The sequence below is a fragment of the Mandrillus leucophaeus genome, unplaced genomic scaffold, assembly GCF_000951045.1.
Source record: "Mandrillus leucophaeus isolate KB7577 unplaced genomic scaffold, Mleu.le_1.0 Scaffold136, whole genome shotgun sequence".
Classification (NCBI taxonomy): domain Eukaryota; kingdom Metazoa; phylum Chordata; class Mammalia; order Primates; family Cercopithecidae; genus Mandrillus; species Mandrillus leucophaeus.
The window spans coordinates 2,941,049-2,958,246 of record NW_012101321.1 but is presented as its reverse complement, the minus strand read 5'-3'; the positions used below and the strand labels follow the sequence as shown (position 1 = coordinate 2,958,246).

The 17,198-nt window shown below is 32.9% G+C and overlaps 1 protein-coding gene across 1 annotated transcript in view; it reads right to left on the bottom strand.

Annotated features, from left to right (window-relative positions):
* The window catches only part of LRBA (LPS-responsive vesicle trafficking, beach and anchor containing), a 771,345-nt gene that overhangs the window by 26,529 nt on the left and 727,618 nt on the right, over positions 1-17,198 (bottom strand). The window contains exon 53 of the mRNA XM_011973242.1: positions 10,758-10,922. Within this exon, the coding sequence (XP_011828632.1) occupies positions 10,758-10,922 (165 nt within the window). The remainder of the gene's footprint in view (positions 1-10,757; positions 10,923-17,198) is intronic.

Here is a 17,198-nt window from a genome sequence, read left to right as displayed (position 1 = left end):
TTCTCTCAGTACATAATACTAGATATCAATACCAACTTACAGAGACAATTATAACAACCTAACTTGCATTCAAGCAACACAAGATCTCTATAATGACCACTTAGCATTTATACTGGACTTACGTTTTAAAACATTAGGTGAAATATTTTAACACCACTAGGCAGAATAGCAAATGCTTTTATTAGTTGTGTTTCTCTGGTGCCCTCACAACATTAAGTATATTTATCAAACAGACTGCGAACCACTTAAAATTACACCTGAAAGAAGAGAAGAGGAAAGAGGAATTTCTCTAGTATCTTGCTTATAAATATTCAGTGAGAAGAATATTTCATAAGGTCTATATCCATTAGGGAAAAGAGGTGACAATCCAGGTAAAAATAGATCCGACATGTATTTCTGGCAAACTTGTAGTTACTTTTTAAACAGTGAATAAAGTTCTCGGTGTTTTGGCGTCATCTCCTTACTCTTATGAAAATTAGATCACTTTGAAATGCAGTATAAAGTTTTCACTTGTAGGTTAAATACGTTGTTGTTAGCACAGTGAATTCTCTTCATTCCATTTTCTCAATACCATCTATTATGAATGAAGCGGGATTAAACATTTTCCTATTCTTAGTTTTATAAAACTAAAATTATTTCTTCCAATTAATACTTAGTTTAGATGACTCCTGGCTGAGCCAGAAAATAACATATCCCATTTGTTTGTCCATTCATTCCTTCACTCCTTCATTCACTTAATAATATTTATTGAGTTTGTATTCTTAATATGTGTGAGGTACTATGGAATAAGGAAAGGAGTAAAACATGGCCTTTTATTTAAAAATAACTTGATTTTAAAGGATCATTGGATCTGGTTTTGTCAACAGTACTATTAACCTGCAAATTATAATTATAAATATCTATGCTTGTAAAGGTCAACATAATAGTACTGAAGTCCATACCACTTGTAACTAATTTTGAATGCAAAATCAATATTTAACAATAATTAACATGCTTAAAGACCACCAATATAATTTTCCTCATTAGTAAAAATGTATCATCTGAACTTTTATAGAGGAAAATCAAAATATAAAACCTGGCTTTATTTTAAAAAAAGGAATAATTTCAATAGAAAACAAATTAAGAAATAAAATATATTTGTTTAAAAAGCCCAAATACATAATGAACTTATTAGGCATATATATTATAGATAAAAAACAAAAATATATTATACAATATATGCCAGTCATTTCCTAAAGACGGATACCTCTATTTTACATGTGCCCTTTGTACCATTTAGTTACAATTGATTACTACAAAACATTCATGTGAAAACTGAATACTAAGCTTTCTCCTGTGGCTCACCATAATGGTAAATCAGGAAAGGAAATGGCTTTGCTAAAGCGGAAGTGAGGTTAAATATTTTTTGAACCTTTTCTATTAACTTCCTAGTTTTACAATGGAAATTATACTGCATTTTAATTATGCTTAGAAAAACGACTTGAAATTTGTTCTATACATTTCATCTTCACCAAACTTTTCCCTTCCCCTATTCATCATGGTCTCTTTGGTGAAAAATCATAATTTGATTAGACATATAGACTACAGATGACAAGCCATAGCTGCATTTAGAGTACAACCACCATCAGACGGGAAATTTTAGTAGCATCTTCTTGTAAATAATATTAGAAGTATTAATGCAAGACAAGATAATGTTGGTACAAAGAAAACGGTAAGTCCTTGGTATGTAACATTTCTCCTCCTCTCTCTCTGATACATAATAAATGACTGTAACATGGGAATCACCCTCTAAGTCCATGGTTGACCCTTGAACAACATAGGTTTGAACGATATGGGTCCACTCATATGTAGATTTTCTTCTGCCTCTGCCATTTGAGACAGCAAGACCAGTCCTCTGCTTCCTCAGTCTACTCAGTGTGAAAGACAACCAGGAAGAAGACCTTTATGATGATCTACTTCTACTTCATGAATAGTAAATATATTTTCTCCTTGTGATTTTCTTAATAACATTTTCTTTTCTCTAGTTTACTTTATTATAAGAACACAGTATATGATACATATAACATACAAAATACGTGTTAACCAACTTTATGTTATCAGTAAGGCTTCCAAGTCAACAGTAAGCTATCAGTAGTTAAGTTTCTGGGGAGTCAAAAGTTATATGCATGTTTCTGACTGTGTGGAATGTTGGCACCCCTGACTCCTGTGTTGTTCAAAAGTCAACTGTACATTAGAAAATGGGTTTATATGAGTGTGAACCTACAATTATATACTTAAAGTATACCCCTTAAATGTGTATTTGAAAAATACAAAATCCTACCATGACATGTATTGTCGTAACAACTCAGTATAATGCAGTTGTCTTTTTATGTCTCTTGCAAATACTAAGAATGCTTTAGTGACAGGATTGCATCAAATTCTCTATAGCTGATATTCTAATTAAGTGTATAGTTTAGATAACTCTGACCTAGACTGCCTGAGTTTAAATCTAGGCTCCAGCACTTGCTAGCTATGTGAGCTCCCTTGGGCAAGTTTCCATAATTCTAGTAAGAAGATCCTAAAAGCGTCAAGGCCCAGGGCAGAAAGTAAAGGCATATTTATAATTTCTCCATGCCTCATCTATAAGTCAAGGATAATAACAGTAGATACCACACAGCGCTACTGTGAAGATTAGTGAATTAATGTGTAAAGCGCTCAGGATGGTGCCTGGTATGTAGTGAGCACCCATTAGTATCATCTGTAAGTAGTAGTAGCAGCACGCCAGGCATAGTCGCTTATGACTGTAATCCCAGCACTTTGGGAGGCCGAGGCGGGTGGATCACAAGGTCAGGAGATCGAGACCATCCTGGCCAACATGGTGAAACCCCATCTCTATAAAAATACAAAAAAATCAGCTGGGCGTGGTGGCACCCACATGTAGTCCCAACTATTCAGGAGGCTGAGGCAGGAGAATCGCTTGAACCTGGGAGGTGGAGGTTGCAGTGAGCCAAGATCTCACCACTGCACTCCAGCCTGGTGACAGAGCAAGACTCTGTCTCTCTTACAATAAAAAAAAAAAAAATATATATATATATAGTAGTAGTAGCAATAGAATGATCCCTTTTTTCACTCTCTGTTATAAACACTCCTTTCATTGAAAGTATAATATCTGATCCTATGCTGCATAAAAGCTAATTAGAGATGGTTCTCTCCTTGATAATTCATATAAATTCTAATACAGCTACTAATATGTGGCAGCCTAGAGGCTAAGAGTGGGGAGTTAAGGTACAGTACAGTAATTAGGTGCATTCCCCAAATTAAAATATTTATTATTATTATTTTTAGACAGGGTCTCACTCTGTTGCCCAGGCTGGAGTGCAATGGTGCGACCACAGATCGCTGCAGCCTAGACCTCCCTGGGCTGAGGTGATCCTCCCACTTCAGCCTCCTGAGTAGCTGGGACTACAGGCACCACACCCAGCTAATTCTTTTTACTTCTTGTATAGACAGCATCTCCCTATGTGTCCCATGCTGGTTTTGAACTCTTGGGCTCAAACAATACCCTTGTCTCGGCCTCCCAAAATGCTAGGATTACAGGCATGAGCCACTGTGCCCGGCCTAAAGTATCTTTATTGTCTCTGATTATCAAGGTATTACATGCTCATTATAAAACATTCAGATACTTTAGTAAATTATAATGAAGAAAATGAAAAATTGCTTCCACATTCACTACCTATAAATAAATGTTGCTAATACTTGTCTTGTGATCATTTCATACTTTTTCTATGAATATATGTACATAGAATACAAGGGTATACACATACAGGCATAGGTACTTATGTTATACATGTAGCTTGGTGATCTTTTACACTTAGCAGTACAAAGAGTGTATCCCTCCATGTCAATATTACAAATTTGTATATCTTTGTTAATGCCTGTACAGGACTTCATTACATGGACATATCATTACTATACTTAACTAATGTGCTTCTTTTTTCCTACTTGCTTGAGACTTCATTTGTTGTCTTCCCATGGAGGGACTTGGTCTTTGGTTCTAGGTAAGCTATGGCTACTGTAGCTGCATATGAGTGTCTGGTAACATAAACATGGTAAAATTCTACCCCCCAAAAAGAAAACAGGTAGAAAATTTGCTGAGGTGAAATCTTATTCAGATTTGTTGAAATGCAACAACATTGACTCTGATTTTTATGAATATAAATTAAAACTGAAAGTTGGTTTTATCTGTTTATCCTAAATACCCAAATTATTTAAAATTATTTATAATACATTCTCCTTAATATTTTAACCTTCTTTTATTAAAAAATACGTCAGTAAAGGACTCTGAAAACTATAGAGGAATTTCATATCTTTAGCTATTAAACACTCCTGACCCCACTCACCCCAAGGAAATAAGGCAATCTCTCAGTTGTGCAAAGTTACAAGCTACAAGAATGAAAGCTTAAAAAGCTCAACAGTCATGTAGCCTTAAGCCACAAAAGGCATTAACAATTCAGAGAATTTTTTTCCTATATAAACACTTCAAATCCAAAATCTGAAGTCTTATCAAACACATTCATTTTCTCACTTAAATGTGAAAAAAATTACTTTAAAAAAATTAGCAGATAAATGATATGTAATGATATATAATGACTCTGTTAAAAGATCAAGAAAATCAATTTTTAAAAATTTGTTAACACTTACAAACTTCTGCTCTGTACAGCCATATAAATGAGCATAGCACATAAAAATTGAGGTAACTAGAAAAAATAGGGTTTAACTGTTGCTTTGTAAAAAAAAAAATCAGATTTAAATATTGAATTTCACATAAAAATGGTTATCTTTTCATAAATTATCAGTAATATCTAGAGTAAAATGTGAGTTACATAGGCACAAAGCTGCCGTAGAATTTCTCTTACGAAATGAGCGTTTCTGCAAGGTAGTAAAGTCAGTCTACTATGTTGTTCCAGGAAGCCTTAATTAAGTGTATCCTTGGTAGTTCTACCAATAATGTCATGGACCCCCCTTCCCCCACACAGATTCTGCAATATTTTAAAAGCAGAAGAATCCTACATTTAGTTGACTAGAAGGAATTTTTACTTTCTTAGACTAATTCCAACTATTGTTTGAAATTAAATTTCCCATATGAGCATAAAGTGTCAAGACAACTTTCTTTGGCATGGCACTATTAAAACAGTCTACATATGAAGATACTCAGTTTCAATCTGAGGGTATAAATCATCAGTTCTTCTGTTCTCATATTTATATGGCTATAACCTATGGGCTGAATGGTACAGTCATTTTTCTCTGCAACCAAACAAGGTAAATAAATGTGATATATTGGCATATCACCCCGCCACTCTGCATATGGTGCACATTAAGGTTGTATTCATTTGCCATATGAATATAATTCCTTTTTACCACATCTACTATTAGTTACAAGCAGTAAATACAGAGTTGTTTTGCTGGAACTTGAGGGCCTGCATTACATCATGGAGCACTAAACATCCTGGACCTTCTGGAGAATTTCATAGACATACTTTTAATGTCACCTGAACTTGAACACTGCCAACATACCATTTGAAAACCCTTCTTGATAAATGCTTCAAGGAAAAAATAAAAACACAGGGTAGTTGTAGTGTGACAGTACATTCTAAATGCAGGCCCAGAAGGGAAGGTCTTGATGAGACACACACAAGAACTCTTGATCCTGACAAAGGATCAGATCAAGAGTCGTACCCAGGTATAAAATGGTTTCTTGTTCCAAGCATTACCTTCTTATTCAGAATCTAGTGAACATAAGGAACCTAAATTTAAAATACCATCCAAATAACTTCCTCAACTGTAACTTATTGAAGAGCTGTGATCAAGAAGCTAGCAGTTTATTTCTGAAGAGCTGTGATCAAGAAACTAACAGTTTATTTCATCACAGACTGTGGTACTTTGTTTCATTAGGCAAATACTGTGCTTACTTTTTCCTTACACAAAATATTTATTGTACAGTTGCAAATCCAGGTTAGGGTGGGGTAAAAGGAGGAGTAAAGTGATTTCTTTTTAAGAACTCATATGGTTCAACACAAATGTACATACCTTGACATTTGTGACCCTTAAATAATAGATCACAGGCAATTAAAAACAAAGTACACCTGTCTTAACCAAGTACCAATTTTCATGTTTCCCAACATTAAGTCCCCAAATGCATCCAGCAGATGGTGCTCTAGGACACCTACTTACAGAGAGTAATATTGTTTATATTACATCCACCTATATTTTGGCAAGACAAAGAATAAGAATTTATTAGTAGCTTCAGTAAAACATACTAGGCTTCACAATAAAAAGGACATAATTCCTAAATATGCGTACAAAAATATGCATACACATAAGCACGTGCACAGAGGCAGCCAGTAAATAATTCACACCTGGACATGTTATGATACTACTTTTCTTACAGACTTGATGAGTAGTCTATGTGTATCAGTAGTATTTATAGTCACATGGCAAGATCATTCTAAATTCATTAAAAAAAATTTAGAATGCCTTAAAGTTAGAATTCATTTTTAATTATAGCAGGAATGTCTCATTAGGGTGATACTAGTAAAATTAACAACAGTAGGATTTACGGTAATGACTTACGTGATTGATGAGCGTATAACAAAATGAAGTTTTAGACAGAGAAAAAGCAGGGCAGCTATGGCATACAGTACTTTAAAAAACAGCTCTGTGGTCTGTTAGTGCTAGCCTTATGGTTAATAAAACCTTCTTTCTAATTAACGGTGCTGAAATATTCTTGAAGAACAGAATCTTGTTGTTATGAAGAAAAGTTAGGTTTTTTTTTTTTCAGTAGACGCCAATCTCATAAAGGAAAAAGCTGACATAGATTAGCATGTCTGATTGCAATGAGGAAAAGAAAAAAAATGCCACCTTTCCATCAAATCAAAACCAGAATGTGAGAATGGAAAATGCGAGTATTACTGAAATACTACACACACAAATCTATGCAACACCCTCACAGTCAGCAACCATTTGCTTCTGAAGCTGATCGAATGTGGCTTTAAAAGGTATTATTCAGATATCTAAAAATACCTAGTAAACATGTAATTTTTAAAATCCAAGTTTATGAATATAAAATAGTGAATAAATAATAACTGTTTTGTATATATTCATCTTGCTTATATAAATAAGATCGTATGAAAGTTTAAAGTATTTATTTATCAATGGAATGCACTAGGGAACATTTTCTCCAAAATTTGAAAATGTGCAGTCTGGAGAGCATTATTCTGAAGGCCAAATAACTATCTCAGGAAAAGAACTTTGGTGACAAGGCTCAGTCCTGAAACACAGAGTACTAGGACAAGGAGAGAGAGATGCCATGCTTCCATGTACAAAACATCTTTCAGTGAAATATTCTTGGTTAATTTCATTTTTTAAATCCCTAATTAAATGGAATCCTATATTAATTTTTCTTCTCATTGAGAAAACTGCATTTTACAGGAGATAACTATTACAAAACAATAGAGTCAAAGATGAAGAACTATCTGGTATACAGGAAAATAAGCCTTTTGCTATGTAGTATAGGCAGGTTTCATAAAACATTTACACTTTTTAAAGCCCCAAATTGTAGTATTTATAGGTTTTATACTTGATCTTAGCCAAAAGGCCAAGAAGTGATGTATTTACAGGTTTTATCCAGCTTTACCTAGCCCGATTTTGCCAAAGCAGTATGTATATTAATATTAGATAATATATTTTTTAAACATTATCATACAGCTATCAACTTTACATATAACATCAATATTAGATTTGGAAAAAACAGTGTATGTAGGCTTATGACCCTAGAAAGTAAAATGACTACCTATTCTTATTATTTTTTAAATAAAAAAACTCTGAAATAGACGTATAAAATGCAGAAAAAGCAATAACCTGGTTTTCTTTTATGTATTTTCCCTTCAAGAAAGAAAAAGTCTACAATAAAAAATGTAAAGTTGAGGTATTAATGTGCATTTATAGAACATATTGCAATTATATGTATATACACGCTTCACCACTTCTTAAAGGTCATTTACATTGTATCTAAGAGGTACAATATAGGAATACGCATAACCTAAAACCCTTCATCTGAAAAGCTCTGACTTCAGCAGCTGCATCGTGGAACCATCAATGAGCCAGAGGCTTATAAAATCCGAACCAGCTTGCGTGAAACTGTTTGAAACAGTTTATACACGGTAACAATGTCTTTGTTTTTGTCATTTTCTTTTGAAAAGCGCAGACTGCATTTTCCATTTTTCTATTCTAATGCGTGTAAATTCTCATTATAAGAAAAAGTGCCTATTTGTCTTTCTCCTGGATTCATCTTTCAAAGCTGAAGCAAAATTAAATCGGGGCATCAGACATTATACAGGGGCTTGAAAGGATAAGGTTCACTTTGAGAAAGGTAATTTAATTCAGTCATGATACATTACAATTTTCTAAAATTTTTATTAGATGTGCTGTTACATTATTCTTTTATTGTTTTTCTTTTCATTGCTAGCATTACTAGGAGGTAATGTCCACCATACTGCAGACAATGAGAGGGTACAGATGAAGTACACTATGAAAAATATAACATTATAATATTTACTCTAATGCCAACAAGATGGTGTTTTGTGGTGATTTATTTGCTCTAATCATCCTGTGCTTCTGATAACACCTTAACTCAGTTCTGTTGTTGCTTTCATTTTACAGACAAGACAGAAGGACCACAGCAACGCTTGGAACTTAGATTTTTTTTTTACTACAAACCCCAGGATTTGTTCAGTCCTACTTAATTCATTTTTTAAAGGTCATGCATGTAAAAACAATCTCTAGGTTGAGTTACAAAGTATTTAAACATATGAAAATATATTTAAATGAATACATACATCATGATATATATCATACTTTCTTCCTTCTCGAAAAGCTGAAAATTCGTAACTTTAAGGTATACTTAAATTTCTGAAATGCAACAGCAATTACATACAAGTGTAGCTAATAAGTCTTTTAGCTGCTTCTTAGAATACACACTGGTAATGACGGTGTATAACATACAGAACATGATTAAGTAAAATAAAACAAGAAACCAAGAACACAAATATCTATGTGTGTTTAGATTTCTATATGTGCATGAAATATCTTACATTTTTAAGGCAAGTTACAGTTCTTAAATATTTTGAGATAAATAGCAAAATGGTAGATTTATTATCTATTTTAAATCTACATTTGCCTGAGATGAGTGAATCTCGGTAACTGGATTTACAGAAACAGGAAAAAAGAAATTGAAAGTAGTCACTTATTCTAAGAGGCCAGAAAGGAAGAAGGACCAGAATATTGTGTTCATGATGAAAAGAACATGGTACTTTTCAAAAGAATATGAAAAACAAAATCCCTGAAATTTACATCTTTATAATTTCTATTGTAATCATATAGAGATGTTTGTATAAATGTGAAATGCATGTACACCTACTCCCTGACATATACAGACACTACAATTTGATCACAAAGTCTGTATTATCAATAGCATCACAGCCTTAAAATTATTTCTCATATCCTATTTGCATAGGAAATTATCCCTTTTTTGATTAAAATAGGAAATATCTATTAGATGTTCATTGAATAAGAACTGTGTTTACTACATCAAAGTCTATAATGTACATAATAAGAAACAGCTTTGAAAAATACTTCACATATACTTCTTTTAACACTATACTAGCATTTGACTAAATGTTTTGAAAAAAAGGTTCATTTTCATACAAATATTATACATTTAATTAAGCAAAGCTTTGAAAAGTCAATCCAAAATATGATGGCCTTAAACATATTTAGGCCATTTCACAATCTGGGGTGGAGTGACAGAGTAAGGACCGAGTATTCAGGTAAAGTCATCAGGAAGAACGTGGTCCTTCCTTAACCAAACACATTGCAACTTGCTTTAAATTAAGAAACTGTAAATATTTAAGAGCAGTTAAAATGCTCTACCTTCTGAAGTAAAAATCTAAAGCTATTCTTGCAGGAATTCTACAGTGTTGTCATAATCATTTTAATTAAATTCTCATTTTTCAGGTGGTCCCTTTAATTGTTTTTTCCTACTTCTTAATGTGTTTTTCTAAAGCCATTTCTTTTCTGCAGCTGTGTGCGATTGGTTTTAATGGTAGCTGCTTCCTTTTTTGCCTTCTGTGAATTACAATTTTAAATGGTTACACATTTTTTGTTTTACTGCCTTCAGCATAGTTTCATAAAGATGTTTAAGGCTGTTGGTGAACATTTTCATTTCCCATCTGAAAAACCAAGAGCCAATTTGAGTATTCCATATTGGCCTTTTATGACCTGTTTTATCTTTTAAATACGTAAATGAAAGCGTAATTTTATAAAGACTAGTTTGTTTCTATGAAATTATAATTTTTATTTTGTTCTTTTAAAATATGAATTCAATAAACAAGGTAATATGCGATTGCTCTTTTATGCTGTATCTTCATGAATAAAAAACTATTTTATTTGGTGACAGCTATTTCCAATGAACTAGAATTTTTGGATCATGAGAATAGCCTATAATATGAAACATAAGATTTCATGCTTGGATTTTAATTATCAATGGTCACAAAATGTTGATAATGAGGCTATCTGGATCGTTCTTAAATTATAACTAATAAATTAAAAATACTTGATAATCCTGTTTCACTTTTACCATAACAAAAAGGTAACTTTGCTGCAAAATGTTATTCTCTACATTCTTATAAAAGTTTACTTTAAAAATGAATCATACTTACTGCCTGGGTTATCTCCAATCCCACTGCATTTTCCATTCCAATACCACAGCAAAAGAGTTGCATCACGTGACCCTGAGAGAATGTAGCAATTTCCCCCAATATATGAATCAGAACGAGCGAGGCAAGTGACGACATCCCAATGGCCAAACACCACTTGGATCAATTTTCCTGTAATGCAAAACAATTTTCTTTAAAATTGCTATTAAAAAAATAAAGATTCTGGTGAACAGATAACTTGTAAAATAACAAAGCTATATGAACTCTGATTGTCATAGTTCAAATTTTATAATAATTTGACATGGTCCAACCTAACAGTTTTCTTTGCATGCTAACAAGAACAACAAAAAAATAAACTGAAAAGTGCTAACATTTTTGAAAGGCATGTGTTAAAACTATTTCAACAAATAATACTTGAGGACCATGGCACTGTATCATTACAAATGGCTTCTATATATTACAAATGTATCATGTTTACTAATTAAAGCAGGCCCAGGAGAACCCTTTTGGAACCATTTTAACACTTTCTTGTTTACTCTATATGATTCAAAATAAAACTTAGTTGCCTTTCTGTAAAAGTACTTATAATTTAGATGTCACTAATAAAAACCTGTCTCTGAATTACTGAAGATTTAACATATTTCTTGTTTTAAGTGATCTATACAAAGACAATATAAGTCACTTTGGAGAGCTTCTACCTTTTCAAATCAGGCTTATATGGAAATTATGATGAAAGAACTAATATACTGTAATTGCAATTTCAGCCAGGTGATTCTTTGTCTTAATTGTCTGATGAAAATTCCTTGAGGGTGCAATCAAGACGGTAATGATTGGGGACAATGGAGAGAAACCCAGTAAACTTATTATATATCTAAGCCTTCAAACACATAACAGTTGTTCATGTAAAGGTGTCAGAAAAACAGTAAAGCCCTCACCCTTTAAGAATCTTTGTTTACCAGGTACAGTGGTAATAATTCACACAAACTTGTCTAAAGAATTAAGTATCTATGACAACACCCCCATTCCATCTTTAGAGTTTCCAGCTAACATATTTGCTTTGAAATGTCCACAGAGTCTACAGATGAATGTCATACAATGTCTACCCTTAATATTCAGCATGGCTTTTTAAAAAATAAGTTTTTATATTTTGATTATAATTCCGACGTTCAAGGGAAAAAAGGCTACTAAGCTGAAAATTAAATATGCCTAAATAGTTTATGTATTTAACCTGGAATACACTGTAAACTTCTTAAATGGTTAAGGTCTCAAGTACTGGCATATCAAGTGTATTTAACTTTCCAAGATAATAAATATAATATTTACATTAAATTTTTTAAATTGTTGATTTTAGTAAACCTAAGGCTTATTATGAAGGCTGAAAATTTAGAAATAAAATTCTGAAATATTATCTAAATCAGATGGAAAAGTCAAATATATGTTTTCATTCATGAGTGGCAGTCTTGCATATAGCCTACTTCTAATAAATTTAAAATCAGATTCATTTCAATCTCAAGTTGCAAAACTAATATAGTACTTTTTTTCTCCTGTGATTAAGGGAGAGCAGACTTCAAAGCAAGTGTCTCTAACTGCTAAACGTTCAAGATGTTCACTTTTGAATTTCTTCAACCTTTTAAGTTGACACCAAAACATTTCATTAAAAAATAAGCTTATATCAATAAATAAAGAAGAATTCAAGACTTTCAAGATTTAAAAAAATGAAGAGCAAATTAAATATGAAATATGTAATAATTTTTACTTCATTTCCAATTTACATGACAAACAGAATGTGGAGGTTCAGTGGTAAATTGGCGGGGATCAGAGTACAGGCAGGTCTTACATAGGATAAGACAAAAAAGTTAGGTAGCTGAAAGCAGTCTTATTAATAACTAGAAAAATCAAAGGTTAAATCCATGTATTTTAACTACTGAAAGAAACTGAATATATCATATAGTGATGTGATCATAGAGAATATATATGACTTCTGCTTTAGCCTATGCCTAAATGCTGAGAGCACATAAAATATAGGTGTGATTTAAATAGATTACGTACGGGCAGGCTTATTTCAGATTTGAAACCCAACACTCAGTGGGTTGAGATGAGTGAAATAACTAACCAGGTATTTGAGGTAGACGACACAGAGGAAACCCAAGTGTTCTTCATGCAGCAGGAGGCTTGCAAAGAACAGCTATTCACTTGGTAACTTAATTTCCAACTCATGTGAGGACAAAGGGAAAAAATTTAGCTGTAAAGATGGGATGGATTAAATATAGGGGCAGAATTTTACAAGAGTCACATGTTAATTCTCATGAGTTGAAGTCACTGCTCTGTTTCTCCCATGTCAGTGTAAGGAAACATGCATTCAGTCACGGTGTTTCCTTTTTAAAATTTTTAGTGTTTTGATTGTTTTCCAAAAAGTTATCACAATTAATTTTCATTCAACAAATACCAAGCACCTATTAAGTGCCCAGCATTAGGCCTTCTTACCTGTATACAGTGGTGAACAAACAGACATAGTCCCTGCCCTCATAGCCTTTACAGTCTTGTGGGGCAGACAGTCATTAAACCCAAACAGGTATATAATTATGAATAGGGATAAGTATTATAAAAGAAAAGAACAAGTTTGGATTAATGACAATAACGAGAGAACAAATTTACACTGGGTGTCAGGGAAGATCTAAATGAGAGAGTGACATTTAACCAGTTACATCTAAAGGGTTTTATATGTTAACACAAATTAACTTTATTCTTTACAATTTATACTTTGGGCTTAACTCTGGAACACATTATTTTTTTAAGTTTACTTTTTCCTGTTCTGGCAGCCTTCCTTGGCAATATTTGTTATTGCTCGAAGGTTGAGGTTCACTCCTCCTAAATAAATCACAGCATATAAATACCTGCTGCTCTTTTTGGTAAATTATTTTCTGATAATCTCATAAGTGTTCCTCAACCTTTATTTTTTGTTTCCTTTAATACCAGTCCACCTCTCCACACACTAATATCAAATATTACCACAAGCACTAGAATATCCCTTTTTTGACAGAACAAATTTTCTAGTTAATGTTTTATTTGACAGCTGTGCTACAAATAAAAAAATTCAAGCTCAGGACTCTGCACCACTGAATCTAAAATGTGGCCTGAAAATAATTCCGACTGCCAGGGGAAGGTTTTATTGTTGCCTCTGCTGTTCTGGTTGTGACCCGAAAACATGATTTACGTTTAAAGAATTTCCTGTTACAACCCATGTTTCTCCTCCCTCCCCGCCAATCTAATAAGGATTTTTTTTTTTTTTTTGGCTTGTGTGCTAAAATATAATTGAATGGAACACTTGTGTTAGCTTTGCCATTATATATTACTGATCATACGATTTTCCCTTGATTCTCTGCTAAACTTAAGAAAAAATATTTAATATTCCTGTTTTCATAAAAACACAGACACATATTTACCCTAACTGAAATTATTTTGAATAAAACTAGCATCAGAGTTTTTATACAAGATATTAAGAAAGACACCAGGACTATCATTTGAGATTTTTTTCCTACAACTTTTCTGGTAAGTATAAATATTTTATTTCACAAGTTAAGTCACTGAAATCAAGTTTAAAGCTATTCCTTATTTGTGCGTTTTATACAACAAACGCACACAGTTTTAAAGACAGTACATTAGAAGGTATTTTGAAAGAGGGAAAAGAATGACATCAGGTTTATTAAGTCTAATGTAACATGGCAGACATACTAGAAACTTAGTGTTACAAGGTATAGCATTTTCCGAAAAAAATCAGTGACTGACTGGTAACACCTGGATGAGACAACATGGTATGATCACAAAGTGTGCTATATTTAAAATTAAAAGAGCTAGGTCCAAGGCCCACTTCTGTCACTATTAGCTATATAAATTTCAACAAGTTACATAATCTCTCTAAACCTTAGTTTTATCATCTGAAAAATGGGGATAAGACACCTGTCTACTTCACAGGATTATTGTGAGACTGAAACAGTGGTATGTGAAAGAATTTTATAAATTCTATAAAATTGTGTGAATATAGGATTTTAATTATTAGTATTATATGAAAGTGAAGTTAGCTTTACTTTACAAATATTAATATTGTCTTTAAAAAACAATAATATAGAATGTCAACAAACTAAAAACACTCAAATGTCAAAACCAAAGATTGACATGGGTTATGATTCCATTTATATGACATTCTGAAAAAGGCACAACTAAAGATGAGGAATAGATTAGTTGTTGCCAGGAGGTTGAGGGTGGGGTAAAAAGCTGACTTCTAGTAGGTGGCACAGGGTATTCGGGGGTACTCTGCACCTTGATTGTGGTGGTGGTGAATTACTCTATGGTTTTCACTGTAAACCAAAAAGAGTGGTTTACAGTTCTATTAGTTGTATTTTACAGTGTAAAATTCATTTGCATGTTTAAAAATTTATTTTAATCACTTAAAAAATATATGGAAAAACAATATGAAGTCCAAAAGAATATTTGAGAAAATCTCCAGGAGTTTAAGACCACCCTGGACAACACAGTGAGACCCCTGTCTCTATAAAAATTAAAAAAAGAAAAGAAAAAAAAAAGAAATAGCTTTTTCTTTTTTTTGTGCCTGTGGTCCCACCTACTTGGGAGGCCGACGCAGGAGGATCACCTGAGCCCAGGAGTTTGAGGCTGCAGTGAGCCGTAACTGTGCCACTGTACTCCAACTATTGCTTACACTGTCTCCAACTGTGTCTTTAAGCAGAAAACAAAGACATGTCCAAGACACCAAGAGGAGTGTTTAGGTTCAATGGTAATCCTCCCCATAGACTTAAACATCTAGTAAAAGCCCAAATAATCAGAAAGGCCTGAATGGTGATGTTTTCTTTCCTATACCTACAGAATAAAGATGGAAACCATAAGAAAACCACATCATCAATTCCATATAACAAACAATAAAGATAAAAAAGATGTTCAAGAACAACCTCCTTGAATAACCAAAAATTAATTGCTCTATAAACTATATGAAAGCAGGAGTAGGGACTCAAACATTTTATAAAGATTATTAACAAGACTGAAAGATGATTTACCATAAAGCATTCAAATAACTAGAAGTTTTAATTTAAAAGATTTTTCAATTCCTACAACATTAAATAAAGATATATGTAAGCCTTTGTTTCAGTTGAAATATCTAATTTCACAGTATACAGTCATGAACTTTATAACAACTTTTTGGTCAACGATGGACCACATATATGATGGTGGTCCCATGATATTATAATGAAGCTGAAAAATTCCTGTCACTTAGTGACATCAGAGCTGTGGTAACATTGTAGTGCAACGCATCACTAACGTTTGTAGTGATGCTGGTATAAAAGGACTTATTGCACTGCCATATAAAGATACAGCACATTAACATTAATAAATAACTGTTACTGGTTTATGTACTTATTATCCAATACTTTTTATTGTTAAAGTATCCTCTTTCTACGTATAAAAAGTTGATTCTAAAATAGGCACAGGCAAACCCTTCAGGAGGTATTCCAAAAGGCACTGTTATCATAGGAGATGAAAGCTCCACGCATGTTCTTGCCCCTGAAGACCTTCCAGTGGGACAAGAATGTGGAGGTGGAAGACAGTGATATTGATGATCCTGACCCTATGGAGGCCTAGCCTAATTTATATGTTTTTGTCTTCGTTTTCTAAAAATTTTTTAAAATAGCAAAAAAGCTATACAATAAGGATATATAGAAAATATTTTTGTACAGCTGTACAATGTGTTTTAAGCTATGTGTTACTACGAGTTGAAAAGTTTAAAATCATTAAAAAGTTTATAAAGTAAAAAAGTTTCAGTAAGCCAATTATTACTAAAGAAAAAATTCTAAAAACAAATTTAGTGTAGTCTAAGTGTACAGAGTTTTATAAAGTCTCCAGTAGTGTACAGTCATGTCCTAGGCCTTCACATGCACTCACCGCTCACTCACTGACACCCAGCGCAACTTCCAGTCCTGCAAGCTCCATTCATGGGAAGTGCCCTATATGGGTATGCCAGTTTTTATCTTTTATTACTATTATTTTTTACTTGCAGAAGACAATGGAATGGTTTTTATCTCTTATACCATATTTTTACCGTACCTTTTCCATTTTTAGATGTGTTTAAACACACAGATACTTACCATTGTGTTACAGTTGCCTACAGTACCCCGTATAGTAGTATGCTGTACAGATTTGCAGCCTAGGAGCAATAGGTGACCCCAGATAGCCTAGGTGTATCTTGGGATAGCCCGTCTAGTTTTTGTAAGTATACTCTATGATGTTGCACAATGATAAAATCCCCTAACAATGCATTTATCGGAATGTATGCCTGTTGTTAAGAAACATGACCGTGTATCAATTAGCTCTAATGAATTACTATCTCATTTTCATTATTTTAAATATTAAACTATGTATTTACTATAACTTTATTTCATC